This window comes from Hippichthys cyanospilos, chromosome 18, assembly GCF_059441005.1.
Source record: "Hippichthys cyanospilos isolate Australia breed blue-spotted pipefish chromosome 18, RoL_Hcya_1.0, whole genome shotgun sequence".
Classification (NCBI taxonomy): Eukaryota; Metazoa; Chordata; class Actinopteri; order Syngnathiformes; family Syngnathidae; genus Hippichthys; species Hippichthys cyanospilos.
Window position 1 is genome coordinate 13,951,002 of NC_142386.1, and position 20,788 is coordinate 13,971,789.

General features: G+C 40.9%; 1 protein-coding gene across 1 annotated transcript in view; it reads right to left on the reverse strand.

Annotated features, from left to right (window-relative positions):
• zbtb16a (zinc finger and BTB domain containing 16a) overlaps positions 1 to 13,916 on the reverse strand; it is a 163,375-nt gene extending 149,459 nt beyond the window's left edge. The window contains exons 1-2 of the mRNA XM_088441288.1: positions 13,730 to 13,916; positions 10,414 to 11,720 (exon numbers count right to left, since the gene is read on the reverse strand). Coding sequence (XP_088297414.1) covers positions 10,414 to 11,633 — 1,220 coding nt within the window. The 5' untranslated portion in view covers positions 11,634 to 11,720; positions 13,730 to 13,916. The remainder of the gene's footprint in view (positions 1 to 10,413; positions 11,721 to 13,729) is intronic.
• Positions 13,917 to 20,788: the final 6,872 nt, after the last annotated feature.

The following is a 20,788-nucleotide window of genomic DNA, read 5'->3' on the forward strand; positions in this document are numbered from 1 at the left end:
TCTCAATCCAACAGGTCTGACCCTGGGTTCTGTTCAAGGCTTTTCCCCTGACAGTTTTTATTTTTCTCATTTGATTTTATTTAATGCAGAAGTGCTTTCAATTGTGAATTGGCACTATTTAAATAAAATGAACATCATTTAGTTTTGAACTAAGAACAATATTGTACATATGAGTACATGACAGACAACATTTGTGTTTTTGTTTCAAATGGTCAAGAAACGTTTTGAAAAGCACTATGTTTCCAATGATGATAACTAAGTTAATCAGAAGTATAATAGTCTCCCCTAGCCAGACAGTTTTTGATTTAACCCACCATTAATACACCTTATTCATATGAACTGTTTTAGGGCCAAATAAGTAGGGAACATAATCAAATCAATTTATCTACTATCTACCTTCTCACTCCATCCTCACTAGGGGCGCTGGCTTGCTGGTATCTAACCCAGCCCTCTTTGTGAAGTATGCAGTGGACACCATGAACTGGTTGTCAGTCAATTGCAGGGCACACAAAGACAAACAACCATTCACGCTCCAAATCACACCTCAGGACAATTTAAGAGTGTCCAATATGCATACCATGCATGTTTTTTGGAATGTGGGAAAAAGACAAAGTACCCCAAGAGAACCCACACAGGCACAGGGAGACCATGCAAACGCCACGCAGGAAGGCCGGACCAAACCCGGGACCTCTGAGCTGTGAGACATATGGGCTAACCATCTTTCTACTGTGCCACCGTCTACAACAATTCTCGGTAAATATTTATCAAATACTTAAACATGCAGTTTAGTAAGCATTTACAATTAAAACATAATTCTGCAGTGTGGTGTGGTACATCATGTCACTTTGATTCTTTAAACGTATGTAAACACAGACTGCACTTTTGAATCATTCAACTTTTCATGTCAGAACAAGAAACAGTAATCCAGTGTCTTATCACTGGTAATAACCAATCTCTACATGTAACTTCATTTGATGAAACATGACACATACTGTAAATGCGAACAGCACTTCTTAAGTCAATTATCATATAAATGGATAAATAAAACATGAATCATACATAGAAATGAAATCTTACTCGATCTCCAGTGAAAAACATCACAAACACTACCAGGTAGGAAAATAACTGTACCAACAGACCTATGCAAGGCATGCTGATGATCAGATGGAGAACTTTAAGATCTCTGGTCTATATACTATAGTTCATGTGGTAGGAAAAAAAATTACTTTCGTTTAAAAAAAAAAAAAAAAAAAAGAAAGAAAGAAACAGCTCATAAGTGATCCCCCTCCAACACACCGTTATCAGGATCTTGGAGAATATGCTGAGGAGTTGAACATGCAGTATTAGTACCTCTTGTGGACCAGAGTCTGACATTGTGATCTAGAGTAAGGAATGATTTTATTGCAAAACAGGTAATGTCTTCCCAGCCTGGTCGTGACCGCCAGTGAACCATCACATCTAAGTGAGCGCACGAGGGGAGTTTGAGAGACGAATAGACACAGACAGGGAGGTTTCGGGTCAGAGGCTAAGTGAAATATATCCCCGCTTGGAGACATGCAAGTGAGAGGATGCAGGAAGCTGAGGGCCAGAGATAAGGGGCGCAAGACGTGGCCGATAAGCACCCAAACACCTGCTGAGGGAAGGCCTGCACCGCTCGCGGCTCTCCGTAAAACACAAGCGACGCAGGGGGGAGTATTAGAGGAATGGGGTAAGAAAAAAAAAAGAAGAAACCATCAGACGGAGAGAACTGCTGCTCTAATCTGCTTTTCCTTTCCCAAAGGTGAACGCAGTGACTGAAAAGTGTGGCAACAATGGGGTGGGGGGGTGGGGGGGGCTGCCCTGCTTTACTGCATGCCTAATGGCATATGGCGGCAAGTATACAGCGTCATTTGTAAGGTCGGTGGCGAGACAGCAGTGACAGAAATGATGCTGCTTGAGTCATGACATGCCAAAGCCACCAGCTTCGGCGATCAGTCCACAAAATGGAATGCCCCAACCCTCCCCCTCCCTCATTCCACTTTCTTTTTACTATCCCATTCTCGCCTTAGCTCGCCCAGGGACAAACAGACAAACACAAAACAATCTGGAAGCGGTCAAGGGAGACCTTGAAGATGCCTGACAGTGCGAGAGACAGGATCTATCAAGTGTCAAGAGGAAGGAATTCAATGAATTTTGCACACAAATGCACCATTTCCAATGACTCTCCCCAAAAATTACGTCAATCAAAAAAGCGACAGGACCCCCCCTTGCAAATGTTTGTGGACCCAAATAAAAAAAGTGTAGTGACTAGATAATCAATCTTTTTGATGATAACGTGGATTACGTAGGTCTATTTGACAAATTTCAAAATGAGTAAATTTTTAAAAATATATTAAATGTTGAACTGACCAATTTAGTGGAGTCAATAAGTTAATATAAAATAACATGAAATTAACACAAATGGATATTCTTTATTCACTCATCCAATGCCAAAGACCTATTTTTATGGGGTTTTATTTCTTTTTTTTAAAGAGTTTGGGATTTTTATTTTTTTTGGGGGGGTGGGGGGGCCTAAAAAGGACTAGTACAAAATGCAGAAAGTTCAACTTCAGGTACTAAAGTTAGTAATTACCCAGTAAAGACAAATAATCATATCTAACAATTTTTGTTGATGTGTTAAGTACAAAGGCAATCTACTTTCACTGCCAATGACAGCTATAGACGATCAATTTTTACTGAACTGGCAGTGAATGAATTAAGACACCAAACTCTTTCACGGATCCCCTGCAATAGGGCCACAGGCCCCCTGGGGTCCACGAACCCCATTTTTAGGACGACTGGACTAAAGGGCTGAAATTTAATTTTTGGGGTCTCCTGAGCGAAATGTGATGACTGCAAATATGAAGGTTTCACCCAATGTCAGTGATATGCAACTGACTTGGTGTGCTACCTTTTTCAGCAAAATGTGTCGCATAGCACTGTGATTGAATAATTTAGTTAGAACCACCTTAACACAAGATTTATCCACTCATGACTTGACAGCTTTCAAGTGATTACATGGGAAGCACGATCAAGATGAGGTGTTAGTAGAGATTAGCATTAGCTAACTAGCTGCTGTCTTTCTGAATTAAAATGGACACAAATGAAGTGGCTGGAGGATATGCACTGGTATCAAATAAAATAATCTGCCGCTAACATCTACATTTTGTCAATTCTTTCTTTACATCGCCAAGCTGAACCCCCACCACCAGCTGGCATGTGAGGGGTAGGGGACCCATCCATCATCAGCTCCCTTCCTCAGCTAAATCTTCGTGGGGTCTTTGGTCAGCAAATACATAAATCAATTATGGTTTTAAGCTTTGTGTCATGATTTACCCAACTGATCCCTCCTGGATTATAGTTTATCGTAGGACTGGTGTGGGGAGAGAAAGCTTCAAGCCGCCTCAACCCTATTCATCATGGCCCTCCACTGCACACCAGGCAGGAAATCGGGGGTGTGCCGCAAGTAGGAATGTTTCGAAGTCTGCTTTCTGACTGTCATGCATTCAATTAGCAGCAAAAATAATAAATAAATCAGAATTTAACTCAGATCTATGGACCACAATTTGGTAAAGATGCCTTTAAACCTGGGGAACATACTGATCCACACAAGTGTTTCTTTACCTACATTGCAAGCTGCAAACAAGCTACAAAATTTCTCTGCATCTTTTGAAATAGATTTGACCTCAAAGTTGAAAATATAAGAGCTTTGGCTGAAATCCAACTCATTTAAAAATGTCTGCTGCTACCCTGGATGTTATTTTGTTGCATTGACCTCTTGTGATGTTGAAGAGCAACGGCAGCTAATTTAGCATTATGCACTCTGGATGCTCCACAAGACAGCAGATTACGAGCTTCCACTTGTCTCACTTTCCTACCTGAGAGTGCTTTTGTAACAGGTGACGGGAGAGAGAATGGGCTAATTTTTATGACTAGCTTCTTAGCGTGCCACTATCGCTCCACTGGGGCTCCTTTTACCAATCGCTGGCGAGTCATTCAAGTAGCAAGAAAGAGGCTAATTAGAAGCTCTCTCACTGCAGGGTGCGTGGGCCTCTGGTTTGATTCTTCCCAGCAAGGCTGGGGGCCCTCCCTAGGTTTTTTTCACACACAGAGGACATTTGTGAGCAGACTCGGGTTAGCCCTCTGGCTCTTACACATTTACTCATTGTAGAGATCCTTGCTATGGTCTGCTGGAGTGACAGAACCAGTGAGCGGGGAAACGGGCACATTTTCTTTTATGTGGCTGGGACCTGGAGAGGGGATGCTAATGGGATATCGATGGGATTAGAACCCAGAGTGGAGTAGGTCCAAGGTTCTATGAACCCTTAAATAAAACCTATTCATCTATGAGGCTGTGATTCTTTTCTAAAATGGAAAACCTTGATACACATGTCTTGTGGGTCTTGAATGAAAGCAAAAGAACACAGTACTAAATACACAGTGAGCTTCCTTTTACCAGTGCCAAAACCGGTCACAGAATCTGTGGTATGGACATAAAAACATTTAAGGTCAATATTGATAACACTCTGTAATTAGCACTCCCCCTAGAGATCCCGTTTAGCACTACCCAAATAAAAATGGGCACACACAAGACCAAGTACAGTATGTTATCTTATCTGTCCCTATAGGCCACAAGGCCCCCAGAGAGACAAAAAGGTGGGGGTCTCAAGCTGCTGCTTTCCTGACAGGCCCATGTACGGCCCAATTCTTTCCAAGGCCATGTCTTTGGCAGCGGCAGCAGCAGCTGGTCGTATTGGGTCAAGCTGCTAACTTTTATTGCACAAGCACCTCCTTCCACTCTTATCTCTGGAGGGAGGTGATCTAATCAGCCTGCCGATTAGATCATTGCCTTAGCCACCCGCTTTCCTCCACTTCCAAAGGAGCATCACCCCTCCCTAGGAAGCAGCATCAGGAGCACACTGTGGGGAAAAAAAAAAAAAAAAAAACTTGATCCGCACAAAAAAACGTTCGAGTGCCTGTGTGTCGTTGCTTTAACAAAATGCAAGCCGCCTCCAGTTTGTGTTAAGTCTCTAATCGATACATCTCCCTATCCTGACAGTAAGGGCAGAGCACAGGTCTGAGATCAGAGCGATGCGGTGTAAATCTTTACCATTCAACCAGAGCCTTTTAAAGTTAGTCTATAATTGGGCTGCATCTAGAGGTTGGTCTGGTAAAGGCGATGGCTTCATGAGGTGGGTCAAAGCAGTGGCTCCTAAGGGTTGTGAACAAACGGACCAGTCCTGGACTAGAGAAGGAGGCACTTGCATGAGGTTGAGGGGCCTTAGTTCTTGTCTGGGTTTTTGAATGTTAGACTCCCCACTCAAATGGTGTGATTTTGGACTGCTAGGTGAATAGCCTGTTGGATTCGGCAGACCACAAACGGTGTTTCCAAAAGATTTGGATTCCACTGAACATTTACAAAGTGCCGTTTGGATCATGATAAATGCTGAAGATTCAAGACGTCTTCGTAAAAATTCTAAGATTTGCTCTGGAACTTGTCTTCAATTATAACGCACACTCGCAAGAGATTAAGTCTGCTACTTCCTGTTAAAGCATGTTCAAGACATTAACTAACGTTGCTTCTTATCTAAATGTGAAAGAGAATGTTGTTTTATTCAAATACCCACCAGAAATGGACAGTACATGTACTTTAGACCTTGACTAACTTTGCTGCAGCATATATTTTATTGCAATTTGATATCATCACCAAGTGAAGGTTGGACAGAAAAGGTTTTTGAGTCCTCAAAAAAAAAAAAAAAAAAAAAAAAGGTGGGAATAGACCAAAAATCGTCTGGTCCATTTATGGGCACAGATATTTGGCATTTTTACCTTTTCCTTCCATTCACAGGCATCCGCAACTCTTTATCAATATTTTTTGTGTAGTAAAGCAGTGCCGATAGTAATCACCAAGTGGTGTGCAGTAGTGAAGATAACGATTGTTCGGCTAAAAGTGATCGCCAACGGTGCTCATTTTTCCACAACTTTATTGCTTCTTCATATGGATTCTGAACATTCACTACACCAGCCAGGATCCTAAAAAAATTGTCGACCGACACCAAATATTTGTTTTGAGCGCCAGAATCGACAGCAAGTTCATGTCAGTATTAAAAATATAAAAAATATTTCTGAATTGAATAAGATCAATGTAAAGGTTTGTGATGTGTATGTTTGATATATAAATATGATTGTGTATAAATGTATGCTTGAACGTATGAATTATGCGTAATGTGTTTATATGTTCACAAAACTAAAATAATCAATCAATCAAACAAAAGGAGATAGAAGACACTAGTGAAGTGCTGATTTTGAGCTTGAAATGTTATTTAACTCTGCAGTATTCTCTTGGTGTTTATGTTGAAAATATCCAACCATCCATCATTTTCTATAAATGTTGGTGCTAAACATGCAGACTGAACATGCATATTCAGTCTGTTGAAGATGAATGTACTTCATTTAATAAATGTACTTACTGTAAGAAGGCAATTAAAAATAATGTTTAAAAAAATTTATATCAACACCATCTTTCTGCGTAAACATCTGATGTTATGACCTGCAGCTCATAGTCCAACTTAAATGCCGATGTGGCTTGCAGTCCAAAAAATACGATGTAAATATAGTGTTTGAGAGCACTGACGACAAGCATGAATTGCAGAATTAGAATGGTGTGTGTTTTATCTTAGATTTGTGCCACTGTGCTGGATCTGTGTCAAACATGGTTGCATTGGTAGTCTTTTTACCAATTTTGCTGCCTACATTTTTATTAGAATTGCATTAATTTAGTAGTAAAGTATTTAAGTAATTTAGTAGTAAAGTTAATGGTCTTTCACATCTACAGTGCTTTTCTACCTTAGGTACTCAAAGCACTTTACACTGACTACTCATTTACCTACTGCAATTGGAGGTTCGGTGACTTGCTCAAGGACACTTAAGCATTGTCACAATCGTCAGGGACAACAGACGACCACACTGGCATTGAGCTGTGTTGCATCTATGACTCCACGCCTGGGTGTGTTATGCACTCTTTGGGGGCTATGCTCAATAAGTTGCACATGCACAGAAGGTCGCTAAGTACAGCAGCTACACTAGGAAACATACGTAGGCTATTTTAACCCTTTCACTCTAGATTTTTTTCCCATAAAAATAAATAAATAAAAATTATGGCATACATTACTTTGAAAATTAGGTTAAAAAACTCCCCCTTCCATAGATTATGTTACAGGCTCTGGGATTTTTTTGGCTCATTGGTACTTTATAATAATAATAATAAAAATAATAATACAAATGTGCTAGAAAAGTGAAAATGTTCAGCAAATGCCTGCAATACATACAGTAGTAATCAGTGTAATCTATAGTAACACACATATATAGCACATATTATCAATATATTTGAGACAAATGAGGCAAAGCTGGTGAAAACCAAAGAAGTGACGGATGTTTCGTAGCCGTCAAGACACAGAAGATCCAAAGTGTGTGAAAAAACAACCAAAAATTTTCTGCCAGCTTCCCCTCAGCATGAAGAGCATGTGCGTGCATACAACATTATTACCTGCTGCAAAGTGCATGCCTCTATCTGATGTCAATCTGCGCTCAGTTTACCAAGGAGGGATGCCAGGGGGTTATCGGCCCCCCCACTCTGATATGCACAGATAAGTGCCTCAGGTCCGCTGTTTAAACACCTGGAGCCCCGGGTTATTACAGCGCCCTCCACACAAGGACAGGAAATGTAAGAGCCAATGGTGCCGCCGCCGTTGTCGCACAAATAATGAACAGCAAAGCATGAGAGTGCAGCCATTAATGTGGCCGTGATTATTTCCACCACCGCTGAATCAAATAAGCAATAATAGGAAAAGCCAGAGCAAACAAGCAAAACACAAAAAGACGAAGAGGCAATCCTCATCTCATCTTTTAAAGTGGCTTGGCAGTATTCAGAGAATTTGAAGCACTGATTGCTTTGTGGAAATGCTCACCTGTACAACGCGCATTATGGTGCGAAGTCGCTCATTTGCGCAAGTCGGGGTGACTCGGGGTCACCCGAGTGATAAACATCAATGCACAATGGAGGCTATGTTGGTAATACCACTAAAAAAATGAGATTTCTTTTTCTTTTTATAGAAAAGCACGTTGCATTCATTTCCCCCAATTAATGGCTTGCATTTGCTGTTTATTTGTGTATTTTTTTTTAGAAGAAATGCAATAACCAAAATGCAAAGAGAATTGCATTTGCAATATTTGAGGGGGGGGGGCACCTACATCAGAATAGGTTTCAAAATCAGCCAACCAATTTGCATCCAAACAAAAATTTCAAATTACAAATGGTCCATTTTACTGATATATACCAGAGTGCATGTGAGTGGCAACTAAATCTCAACAGGAAATGGTACTTTCTGGCACGTTCATTTCAAAACACACACTCCTAAATACACGGAGTCACCTCACACCAGTGACCTGTGCCACATCTGGAAACAATCCCACTCATGTTTGACGTGACCTGCCGGCACCAAATGAACTCTGCCAGCTCAGTGTGTTTGTTGTCGTGGCAGCGTGACCCTGACACAGTGGCAGCAGGGAAATGATGCGTACTTAGTCAAAGGCAAACCGACTCCTGCTCACCTAAAATAAAACATATTACGTTCCATGTGAATCGAATCAGCGCAGACTGGCCCACGTGTTGGAATCGTCGGATCGACTGACTTTTCTAAAGCGCCTGATGCAAGGTTTGATTTTGACACTTCACGACGATTAATGGGGTCTTGTCAGCACGTCTACCCACCTAAATTAACCCATTAGTATGCTGCGGGGCAGAGCTGCAAGATCAATGCAAGAAACGGTGTGGAAATCTCCTTTGATACGAGATTTCCCAGCTCGCTCCAATTGATGAAATTCCTTTTGAAACACAGGCAAGGTTTCGCACGGCAGGCTTTTCTCAACGCGACGCCGTCTGTCCTCTAACTCGCCTGGATTTCATTTGTAGTGCATTTTGAAAGCTGTTTAAAACTCGCCAAATGCCGCCACAGGTAGAAGTGATGGAAAGTTGCTCCGACTCATTCAGACAAAACTTTTATCTTGAGAGTTTCTTCTGACTGTGAGATTCAGAGGGGTATGAGCCCTACAAGAGGTGATAGCATTTAAATCCTTACATTAACTTTAACCGCTGTGCATTCCCATTGATTTGCACAAACATTGAAGGCAGCCTTCAAGAAAAGGCATAGAGAAAGCCTGGTGTATGCATCAGATCGATCAAATGGGGGTCTTAAAAGTCCTTAGGATGGAAATGATTTTCTAGTTTCGGTTCGCAAACCTTGAGAAGGTTTTTTTTTTTTTTTTTTTTTTTTTAAACCCTCTCCAGGCAGGCGTTGCAAATTTGCAACAATGAAATCCCACATCTATCAGAGAATATTTTAGGAGTCATACTAAAACTTTTTTGATCTTAAAAGAATTAACAGCAGTGCCATCCTCGTTCTACATCTGTATCCCAGGGCTTAGCACTCATTTCCTGCCATGATTACTGCCTGTTCTTTTGAAAGGATAAAATTGTGTGTGGCACTGTTTTTAACTCAATTACGTACTTTTGATGAATGTAGACGTCAAAGATTCATTTTGACTCCACTGGCTGTGAATGAATTAAAAGTATTTCTATGTTATTTATCACAATTCTGTGAAAACAATCTGTCAGAACTAAGAAGTGGCTTACTTTTTTTTTTTCCCCCACAGTGGTTCGCAGGCTAAGACATGGCCTTTTTGACGCCCTGAGTGAAAACAGCAGTGTCATGCTTGTCCACTATCCTGGAACTACCTCCAAGTGTCAAGTGTTGAGCATTCATTTCCTGCACTAAGCATCATTAATGACTGCATTTGTGTACAGAGAAAAATATCATTGATTGTAACATTCACTATCACTGACAGCTATAGATGTCAAAAAATCATTTTGACAGAGCTTGTAGTAAATGAGTTAAAAGTAGTGGTGAATGATACATGCTTTTATTTATTTGTTTTGTATGAAATTTTTGAAGACACTTGAGGTGAAACAATTCATAGAAAAATGGTCATCAGCATTAAGTAGGAGAAAATGTTACACATTTACTTCAAACCTTTGGATATATAATCTACATTCAACCTCAAGCATGACCATGCACTGCGCTTGAATGAGTGCACTATTGGAGATTTTGGATGTATACCTACAGGAACTAACACTTGCCGATATCAGACCGATATTAGACACCAATATAAAGGCATGTGTGTTTTTGACAGGAATGAGACAATTCTTCAACAGCCCGCAATACGAAAATGTTAATCTAGCTACAAAAGTGATTTATTGGCATGAAACAGGTGGACAAATTATCCAGCCAAGAAAGAAGCTAAGCAATTAATAAATGAAAATGCAGATACTGGTCTTACCTGTGCTGCTCTACAGCTTCACTGTCCGCAAGTTCAGCCCCGCAAACATTGCAACGTTCATGCTGGCTCCTGCCGTCAGGTTTCATGCCCACCGCCAGCTCGCCGAGCTTGCTGAAGAACTCCCTCTGGATGAAGCTTTGAGGCAGCAGTCCACCGTAGGCACTGAAGTCCACTGACATGGCCAGGGCCGGTGACATGGGCAGAGCAGAAGCCATAGAGACAGGCATGGACATGATGGCGTCACCTTTGTGGTTGACTGGGAGCGAGTAGAGGGACGCCAGGTGTTTCTCCGCCATGCCAGCCATGGCTTCCAAACCCATGTGGCTGACATCGGCTTGAGGGTCGCCCATGCCGTCGTCACGAACGTAATGCAACTCGCGGGCGCTGGTGATCACGCTGCTCCGAGTTGGTGTGCCCGGTCCGTCTCGATTCCGGTCCTCGCCACTTCGTTCGCCATTACTGGACCTACCGGACTCCATGCTTTCGTGGCCGTTGCCGCCCATGTCCACTTGCATCATTTCCGTCTTGATCTCGCTCATCAGGTTGTGGGCATTCGCGTGTTCGCCCCCGAAACCTTGTTGAAGCAGGGTCTGGCCGATACTCATCAAGCTGTCCACTGCGGCTTTGGTGGGGCTCAGATTGGGGACGCCAAAGGACGTGGAGACTGAGGGACTCTGGTTCACCATGCCAGACATGGCGGACAGCTGCTCCGTGCCTGAGAGGTAGAGACTCTCAATGGAATGCTTTTTGGAGCTTTTGACTCCGTTGTGACCCTTGCGCTCATCGTCCTCCTCTGTGCTTCCATCGTTCGCGCCGACCTCCGCGTCATTCTCATCGGACGACTGGATGGTCTCCAGGATCTTGAGACATTGCTCTTCCAAATACTCGATCTCCAGGATCTCGGCCGCATACAGCAAGTCGTCCAGGTCCTCCACCTTGGCCTGGAGCGTGGCAGTGTAAGCATAGTCCAAAATCTGTTGGAATGTCTTTGGCGAGAGAAAGTCCAGGGTATAATGCTGACTGCTGCGGTGAAAGAGAATCTCAAACATTTTGCTGGTGCATGCCAACACGGTCCGGTGGGCGTGGAACTCCTGGCTGTCCACCATGATGACCACGTCGCATAGCGTTCCCGCCAAGCGCATTTGGTTGGCCTTGTGCAGGAGAGCCGTGGGGTGGTTGGGGTTCTGTAACTGGATCATACCCATCTTTGTTATATCCATGATGGAAGTCCTCAAGGCCGACTCATGAGGCTAGCCTTCCTTTCCGCTCCGTAGTGGTTTGAGCTACTGTGGGAAGCCAGATGAAATCTGCAACAAGCAAGAGATGCCGTTGTTGAAGTCTGTATTTGAAACCATTCTAAAAACAGTCAAAGACTTTTGAATGACAAGTAGGAAGTCCTTGTGGTCTTTTCAATCCAAACATCCCCGCAGGGATGCTAAAAAGCGTTAGAGCAGGAACATCAGCACCGACTGTAGATTTGTGAAAAGAGACAATTTGTGAGCAGGCTGCCTGGCTGGCCCTGCATACCAATCAGGCCGACATGTGTCATGTGAAGAGAGATTTTTTTTTTTTTTAAAGCCCACATGTCTTCATTCGTTCAGTTGACCGGTTAAACAGGCACGAATTGAGACAGCCTCACAAAAGAGCGTCAAAGCGGCCTTTTCGGAAATTAAATAGCCATCTTGTTGTGTATTCCCATCACAAACCATGGGGAGAGAGCTGCGGGAGTGGTGGCCAGAAATGGCTGGGAAGAGAGCGAAAAAAAAAAAAAAAAAACGGGACATAGCGCTGCGGCACTAAAACAGCCCAAAATGAACAACTCGTCTGCAGGGAAGTCATTTGGGCAACATGTTAAGCCACCTACTGCAAGCTTCCAAAGAAACAGTTCATTGAAAGTGACATGCACAATTGACCCATCACACTTTTAACTCGTTCACTGCCATTGACGATGATAGACACCAAAGGTCTATTTTAACTATTTACAGTGTACCTTCTGACACATCTCTTTATGTGTATTCCTTTAACTATGACATTGATGTCTCATGTGTTTGCTTTCTTGGCGAGACATAATGGACACAGCAGTGGACACAAATGAAGAGGCAGGGTGGGGGTGGTGGGGGTCGGGGGGCATAAGTCATAAATATTTTTCGAATGTGTTAATATACAGTCTATATAAAATATTTTTTGAATGTGTTAATATACAGTCTATATTGTCAAACATTTAAAACTGGGTGGTGGGAAGGGGGGCACACCCCTACAGGCATTCTCAAAAAACACCACTAATTGCATCATGTGCACAGCATCATGCACTGCATCATGTGTCAATCCCAGTCTATCTTTTGTTTGCACTAGAACGACTACTGAATAAATAGTACTACTGTAAACAAGGCGAGTTTGCGCGGATGACATCGATTTAAAACAGAAGACGAGACGAGATGACAAAACGACAGCCTCTCTTTTCCCCAGTCAGTCAACGGAGGTCATTCGCGACATTATCTTTATTACAGCTTTGCCAATAGCGTCCAATTTACGAGCACCCCACCGCCACCCACTCCTCGGTAAATGCTTGTTGCGCTCTCTCGCTTGTGTGCGCACTTAATGATGCCCTTTTTCACGCGCGTTATGTTATGAATAATACACTCCCCCCCCCAAAAAAAAAGCTGCGCGCCGTGCGTCTAGACAGCCCAGACACAACACGTTTGGCATTTAAACACATACAAGCCCCCTCCAGCTCAACCAAATAAATCGATGCGATCATGTGAGTGTGACAAATAAGCATGCATTCAATATTCCAACACATCTTTCAGTGTGTGTGTGTGTGTGTGTGTGGGGGGGGGGGGGGGGGGTGGCTTCATTGGCGCACAGGTGGTCACCGAGGAAATAACGCGAAACAATTGAACACCACGTTACCAGACGCCTGTCAACTAAAAAAAAAAAAAAAGACCGCTCCGGCAAAAAATACTGAATTACAAAATACATACAAAATTGCTACCCGATTTAAGTGTCGTCGTCTGGTTGCCAGTCTGCAAAACTCCTCCAGGTAGGTGCTGCCCGTCCCCGATGGGTTTTGAGCTTTAAGTTGTAACCATGTTAAGCATTTGAAAATTGTGTGAACTTTCAGGACCTTCCAGGGTAAGAAGCGGAGTCCATGCTTGTCAACAACTCGGCAAGGTTGAACGGGGACACTGGGAAAGGTGCACCCGGGCGAGCGCAACAAAGTACGTGGAAAGAGCCTCGTATGACCACAATTGATAATAATATGAAAACAATCAGTGCTGGTAAAGTGTCGTCGGCTGGTGTCAGCCGGGCGACTCACCTGAAGTTAACGAGTCACGTCCGGAGAGTACGCGGGCAAACGGAGGGGGTCGGCGGGCTTGTAGAGCATAGTCAAGCCCGGCTCTCTGGTTCTCTGCGAACACGCACCAACTCCTTTCCTTGTCTCGCCGGAGCGAATCAACACGGAGCTGACGTCAGGCTGCAGAGCAAGCGGCGCAAACGGCGAGAAAGTGAGACACCTAGGGGGCTGTCTCGTCCACATGTGTCTGTCGTGTGTGCGTCCGTATGTGTGTGTGTGTGTGTGTGTATGTGGCACACTGTCGGCAAAAGCAGAGAAGAACGTGCGCTCAATTCGTCATCGCGGAAATATCGCGTGACTTTAATTCAGTAATGCGTGCACCTTTTATATTTTTGTCAAGTGTTTAGGAGGAAAAGTGGAATGTGAGTGTTAGTGAAGACTTAGTGCAAGTGTCGAAATATCCAAATTACTGCGTGTGCAATGAAAAGTGTGGGTGTTTTTTGACAGTGAAAAATGTAGCTGAAAAAAAACATATCACTTGATGAGTGCGTCCAAAACTGTCGGTGTTGACATATTTACTCGGAAAAATGTGCTGAAACGATTCAATGGCATAAGTGTGGGTGTGAGACACTGTGATCCTATTAGACTGGGATTTTTTTTTTCTTGAGTAAGATTTGTATATCATTAGATTCGACGTACTTTGTGACCATCAGAATTTTTAGATCGAAACTAGTCAATTAAAAGACAACAAGATGTCTTTCCAATTTACTTTTAACACTTGGCATCTAACGCTATCTGTTGAGCCTGGAAGGGGGCTCCTCCTACCCATGGTCCCTTCTGAAGATTTCTCATTTTCCCCAGGAGGGGTTTTTGAGTTTTTCATTCCTCTTCTTGGCGCTTGGTTCAGGGGATACCATTGTGTACTGTGTTTATGATGTTCTGTATGATTTCTTTTTCACCTGTGAAGCCCTTTAAAACTGTGTGATGCAGGGCTATACAAATAAAGTGACTTGAATGTGGCTATAGTTGACAAAATACGATGGACTGTGACTAGCATTGTTCTAGTTTTTGAGATCAGTTGTACTCTTGAAACCGATGACAAGACCACTTCTAAGGGTCTTGTATTAAACTCCAAGAAGACCGATTGTATTTTTGAACTTGATCGATCAAACCCACTACAGTTGTCTGCAAGGAAGAATTGCACACTTTTTAGAAGTGAAGCAATAATTTTGCTTCGCTTTGAGATTTGTTTCTTTGCATTACTGTAAAATCAAATAGCAACATTTGGTTTTGTTGCAAATGTAATGGAAAAAATTACTAGTCATTTTGTTCTGTTTTCTGTGTTTTCTTTTTGTTATACAACATGCAGCCTTGGTCTTTTATCATTTTCAACCTCCAAAAGCCGTGGTCTCACCTTTGTCTCAAAAGACTTTATAATGACTTTATAAGGTCTTGGTTGATTTGATCTTGACAACAACACTTGCCGTGGCTCAACCTATTCTGTATAATCATTCTTCTACATTACAATCTCTGTTTACAGTCCATGGCTGGTAAGAACGTAAACTTTATAAGATAAGTGCAAAATCGATGTCCAAAGTGGGTGGGTGTCTAGGTTACTATCCGACCACGCAGCATGCCTTCAAGTTGGAGACACCATTGTGAAATGGAGACATGCCTCGGGGCCACAGTTTGTCGCTCAGCACTGCAATGTACCTCTGTTTGTATCCTCTTCCTGTTCCGTCTTAGAACCAGGATGACCCGACTAAGATGTTTGCTTCCCTCTAACCAGGAAACGTATTCACATTTAACAGTGGTGTGTCAGATCCTCTTAAGGGTCCAGTGCCAGCAGCTAAACCAAAGATTTAATCCGAGAGTTTCTCTTTGGCCTGACGAGTACATGTTTCTCAAGCGGCGCAAGCAGAACCACGTGTAGACAAGATGATGACTTGAATCAGCTCTGTATCACAGGTGCACATCGACACTCCATTGGCCAACACTGATAGAATGCGTGTGGGCGAGAGTGCTCTATCTGAGGGAGGAGGCGACGGGTTTGTAGTCTGCACACTGTCACTCAGTATGGCCCATTAATCAGCTATTGATAACGTGTTGCACGTTTGATCTAGAGATGCAATAGAGCAAATACAAAGCGAGCATTGGATGCTACTTTGTGGTTTTTCATTTATCATGGGGGGAGTTCTGGTTCCCATTAACCGTGAAAAATGAGGGATTACTGTATTATAAACGGAGGAAGCTCAGAAATGATGAAGTTACAGCAGTTTGAATGTTGCTAAGTCAACCCCAAAACAAAATTTTCATTCAGCTCATTCATCTTCCAAAGTTTGCTTGTTTTATTGTGGCTACCGATGTGTTTGTTTCTCAATGAAAAATGCATGTCAAACACAATAAGTAATTTGATGTAAGACTTTTGTGTCAAAAGTTGATTTGTCAATTAGTGCCCTCCAAAATAATTTCTGGACATTTGACCTCAAATGCATTTGTCCACATAAAGAAAAAAAAAGATGACATGTTCATGGTTCGGCACTTTTTTTTTCAACATTATTTACGACACGTTTTTCTGCTTTCATCATAATTTACGTAAGACATAACTGTCCAGTATTTGTACTTCACTTGAAATATGCACAGCTTGCATTAATGGGGCAGGGAAACAGGCCATCTCAATCCGTTCATTTTCCGCTTTTATATTTCATAGCACATATTTGATTTACATTTCACTCCTCTTGAATAAGCATTAAAGAGGAAATGTGTGGTTTTAGCTCTACCATATTGTGGACTGATAATGTTTGCAATGATTCATCAGTAGCTGACGAGAATAATCAAAACATTACATTATTTGCATTACATTATTCAAGTACATGATTACTCAAAAGGCTTTTCAGAATTTTTACCTTTTATTTTTAAAGTTTTACCTGACTCCTTTTTCTCTTCACTGGTGAGAGAGGCATACTCTTGTGTATACAAACATCAAACCCGTCGCGGCAACTTTCTTTGGTCTATGAAGGAAAGCTTTAAATTGAAAATATAAATAGACTTGTTGAAGAAAGAGATCCCGGAACTGACGATTAATTGAATTTGTTTGGAAGAAATGATGATCTACTTTAAGGTGAGGAAAGTTATATATGTCAAGGCCACCCATGGCAAAAAGGTTCTAGGTGAGGGACCAGATTAATCATGGCTCACAGACCTTTTATGATGAATAATATAAATGGATCCAGTCTTCCCTTGCCCGGACGTGGGTCACCAGGGTCCCCCTCTGGAGCCAGGCCTAGCGCACCAATCCCAGGCTACAGAAACTAGCTCTTGGGACATGGAATGCCATCTCTCTGGCAGGGAAGGAGCCTGTGCAAGGCTGGGAGGTTCAGACGAGGGATAGTGGGACTCGCCTCCACACACAGCTTGAGTTCTGGTACCAGTCCACTCGAGAGGGGTTGGACTTTTTTCCATTCTCCACATCTTTGCCCACCTCTCAACCAACAAAACATATACAGACAAAAAGCTCCACAATGAATTATCATTCTAATGTAACTGTAAGCTTGAGTAAGAAATATAGCGAAAGAAAGAAAGAAAGAAAGAAAGAAAGAAAGAAAGAAAGAAAGAAAGAAAGAAAGAAAGAAAGAAAGAACGGGCTGTGTAGCATTCATGTCTCTTGGGAAAGAGGAGCAGGTGCAAAATGAGTTAATATGAGTTAAAATAGATGACTTAATTGAATAAAAGGAGTGAATAGATCTAATGCGATCCAGCAGATTATTCTGACTTTGTAACAGAAGGCACATCATGCAATTTCCTTATTAGGTATGGGGACATTTAACGAAAGAGTCGCAGTCTTTCTGAGGTTATAATTTGTATTGTGAGGACTTAGATATTGTTTCAAATTAAAAGGAAAATTAAAGAAACAGCACAAAAAAATGAACTAAAAGTAGAAGTAGACTCACTTATAGAAAGAAATAGCAATTGTTGTAATTCACTAAATATAAATTGCACTTTTTTTCCCACAAATGTAGGCCAAAAGTATGGGTGAGTTCTATAAATGAAAAATTGTTTTTCATTTTAAAAATTAGAATTTTTTTTTCATTCAACACCATTAGAGGAAGATTGTTCTGTCAGCCACAAGAGCTGAGTTTTAATGCACAAATGTGCATTTTTATATCGGCTGTATTCTTAAAAAATAATTACTGTAACAGGATGAAGGTCAGTTGGCTGTGAGCATCAAGTGCCTGTTGCAGCTAACAGCAGCTTATGTTAGCTCAGATTGTTACGTCATAATTTTCAATATAAGAAGGGAGCAGACTGAACCACCGTCCGAGTCCAAAGAGAGAGTCTAAAACAAAGATATCAAGTAAAAGTTATGATGTCTCCAGCTGATTCAATTAAGAGTGGCAACGTATGGACCCTGCGTGCACCAGTTAAAGAACATGGAAGGGAAGTCTACTTTATTCATAGGCCCCAAGATTCACGCTTTTGGAATAGGCTCCATCAGTCATGAGCTTTGTGAGGATGAGCGCTCAAGATGATGGAAAGATGTAGGATTGGTGCCCTGCCAACATGAGTTCTTTGATGATGATGTAGATTTTGAGTGTCTATTTGACAAATTCAAAATTATTACATGTTTTAAAAATATATTTAACTGGTTGACTTGATTGTTTTACTGACGAGACATGAATAAATTCACAAGTCAATATAAAATAAAATGAATGAATAAAATAGGAACACAATTCATCAATGAATTGCTTCATGTTGCAATTGATTTGCTCTTAATTTGAAAAATATGTACGCTTCAAGGCACATCATTAAATTTCGTTTTGCTGATACCTACATGAACCATGTAAAATTTTCATTTAAAAGTTCTTGCCTGTAGCCACATTTGAGAACTGCAGTAGTTCATTGCATGAGGGGAGCAGTTTTATGCCGTCGGGGGAAAAAATATCTATGTGTAACAAATTGGATTAAATATAAACTTTTCTACTTTCAATGCTATGTTTCATTAAAAATTTGAACCAACAGGTTCTTGAGCCACCTTCGACAGGCCAGGTTTGATGCGGAGGCTGGGGTGCAGGGGAGACTTTCATAAAAAATCCAATTTCCGTCAGACTGCCTTACAGTAGTGCTCTGGGAATCTTTAGATTCATCCGGGCACGGATCACAGAGTGCTTCATTACCTTTGAGCTGCGTGCTGTGCAGGCTTAGCCGAGGATAAAGAAAAAGGCACTCCCTTAATCTGTTTATAATCCGCCGTTTTACTGAGGGGGGAAGGAAGATGAGGGCTGAAATTATTAAAAAAAAAAAAAAAAAGGAGATCATGGGCGCACTTTGATATAATAACAAGGATTTAGCAAGACAGCGACTGGATAAAGTTTGGAGGCTTTTGTCAGATTAGTCACCAAGAACATGAAGTGTCATATGAGGAAATATATCTTGTATTTGGCTCTTCATACAACTTTTTAAAATTTCACTTTCAATGAGGGAGTCCCCCTGTCAATTTAAATCACTTTTAAACTCTTTTTAAATTTCAAAGCACAAAAAGTTAATAGTTTATTATTGAATCAAAAAACCTATTGTAAATCAAAGGTTTTTTTTTTTTTAATTAAAACATTTCCTAAATGATAAATTAATTATTGGGAATCATTTGATTTAAAAAAAAAAGTTAAATAACAACTATGACAACTATGATCTACAATAAATTTCAATATACTGATGTGCATTTTCAAGAGTAATTAGCACGATATATACTGTATATATATATATATATATATATATATATATATATATATATATATATATATATATATATATATATATATATATATATATATATATATATATATATAAATATATTTTATGTATACACACACACACAAACACACACACACACACACACACGCAGTGGGCCCCCGTGTTACGAGATTAATCCGTTCCGTGGTTGGGCTCGTATGGCAGGCAATTCAAACCTATGTTAATAGCTAATTTAGAAGCCCAGGTAAAAAAGAACTGTCCATACATATTAAAAATTGGTACCAACATAGTATAGTAAGTGCTACGTATATATAATATACATGTCTACAATCAGAAAACATCATAAATAAAAATTATAGAAAGGATTTATTTACCTTTGAGTGGCTTATTTTCAAACCGTGATTACTAAAAAGTAGAGTAAGGAAGGAAGATCTTTTATATGGTACCACCTATCACATGGACATAGCACACAATATTTTTCGACCTTGATAGAATCGTAAAAACGTTTAAAATCGGCTGGCACTTCTAGAGTGTTGCTTTTTCAGATAATGTTTGGCACTGAAAGAGTTGATTTTCATGACCTTGTCACTTTGAAGTTGTTTCCAAACTTTTGCCTTTTGAAATTAATCAATATTCCTTCAATGATAAATGCTTCATTTTCAACAATTTCGGAACATTATAAACATGGAAAATTTACATAATTTACACAGAGGGGTGTTTTCAAAATTTTAACTACTTCTGTGGACTGCAGATATACATCTAAAGACAGTCAAAAATAACCTAAATTGTGTCAATATTCACAATTAAAAGCAGTCGGCACACATTGTCAATCGACCACCACTCCTCACTTTGCAGGCACCCCCAAAAAATGAAAATGGCTATCCTGAATTAAAAGATAAATTAATAACCCGATACTTTGGAGGCTCTTTTGACTCCATTTGGGTTATTTTTAAACCAAATGTTTTTTAGAATGTAGGTACGTAAATAAATTAAATAACATAATAAACAAAAACAACAACAACAACAACAAATAATTTGGACGTTTTGTACGAAATGTGTAACCTACAAAACGAACCAATTTGGGGGTTATTTTGTCGGTTATAGATTTCACCAAACTTTTGAGGTTATCAGTCTCTCACCTGCATCTAGAACGCCCCACTACAATAAATACAAAAGGCACCCTCAGGTATGTATTCCTTTTTGTGTGGAATTATTTATGTTTAATGAACTACATCTTAAGTCATGCAGCATTGCATCAATTTTCCTAGAAAACTGAAGACAGGAGCAACGATTAAATTGTGTATTAAATCAGAGTTAAGGGGGAATAAGGCA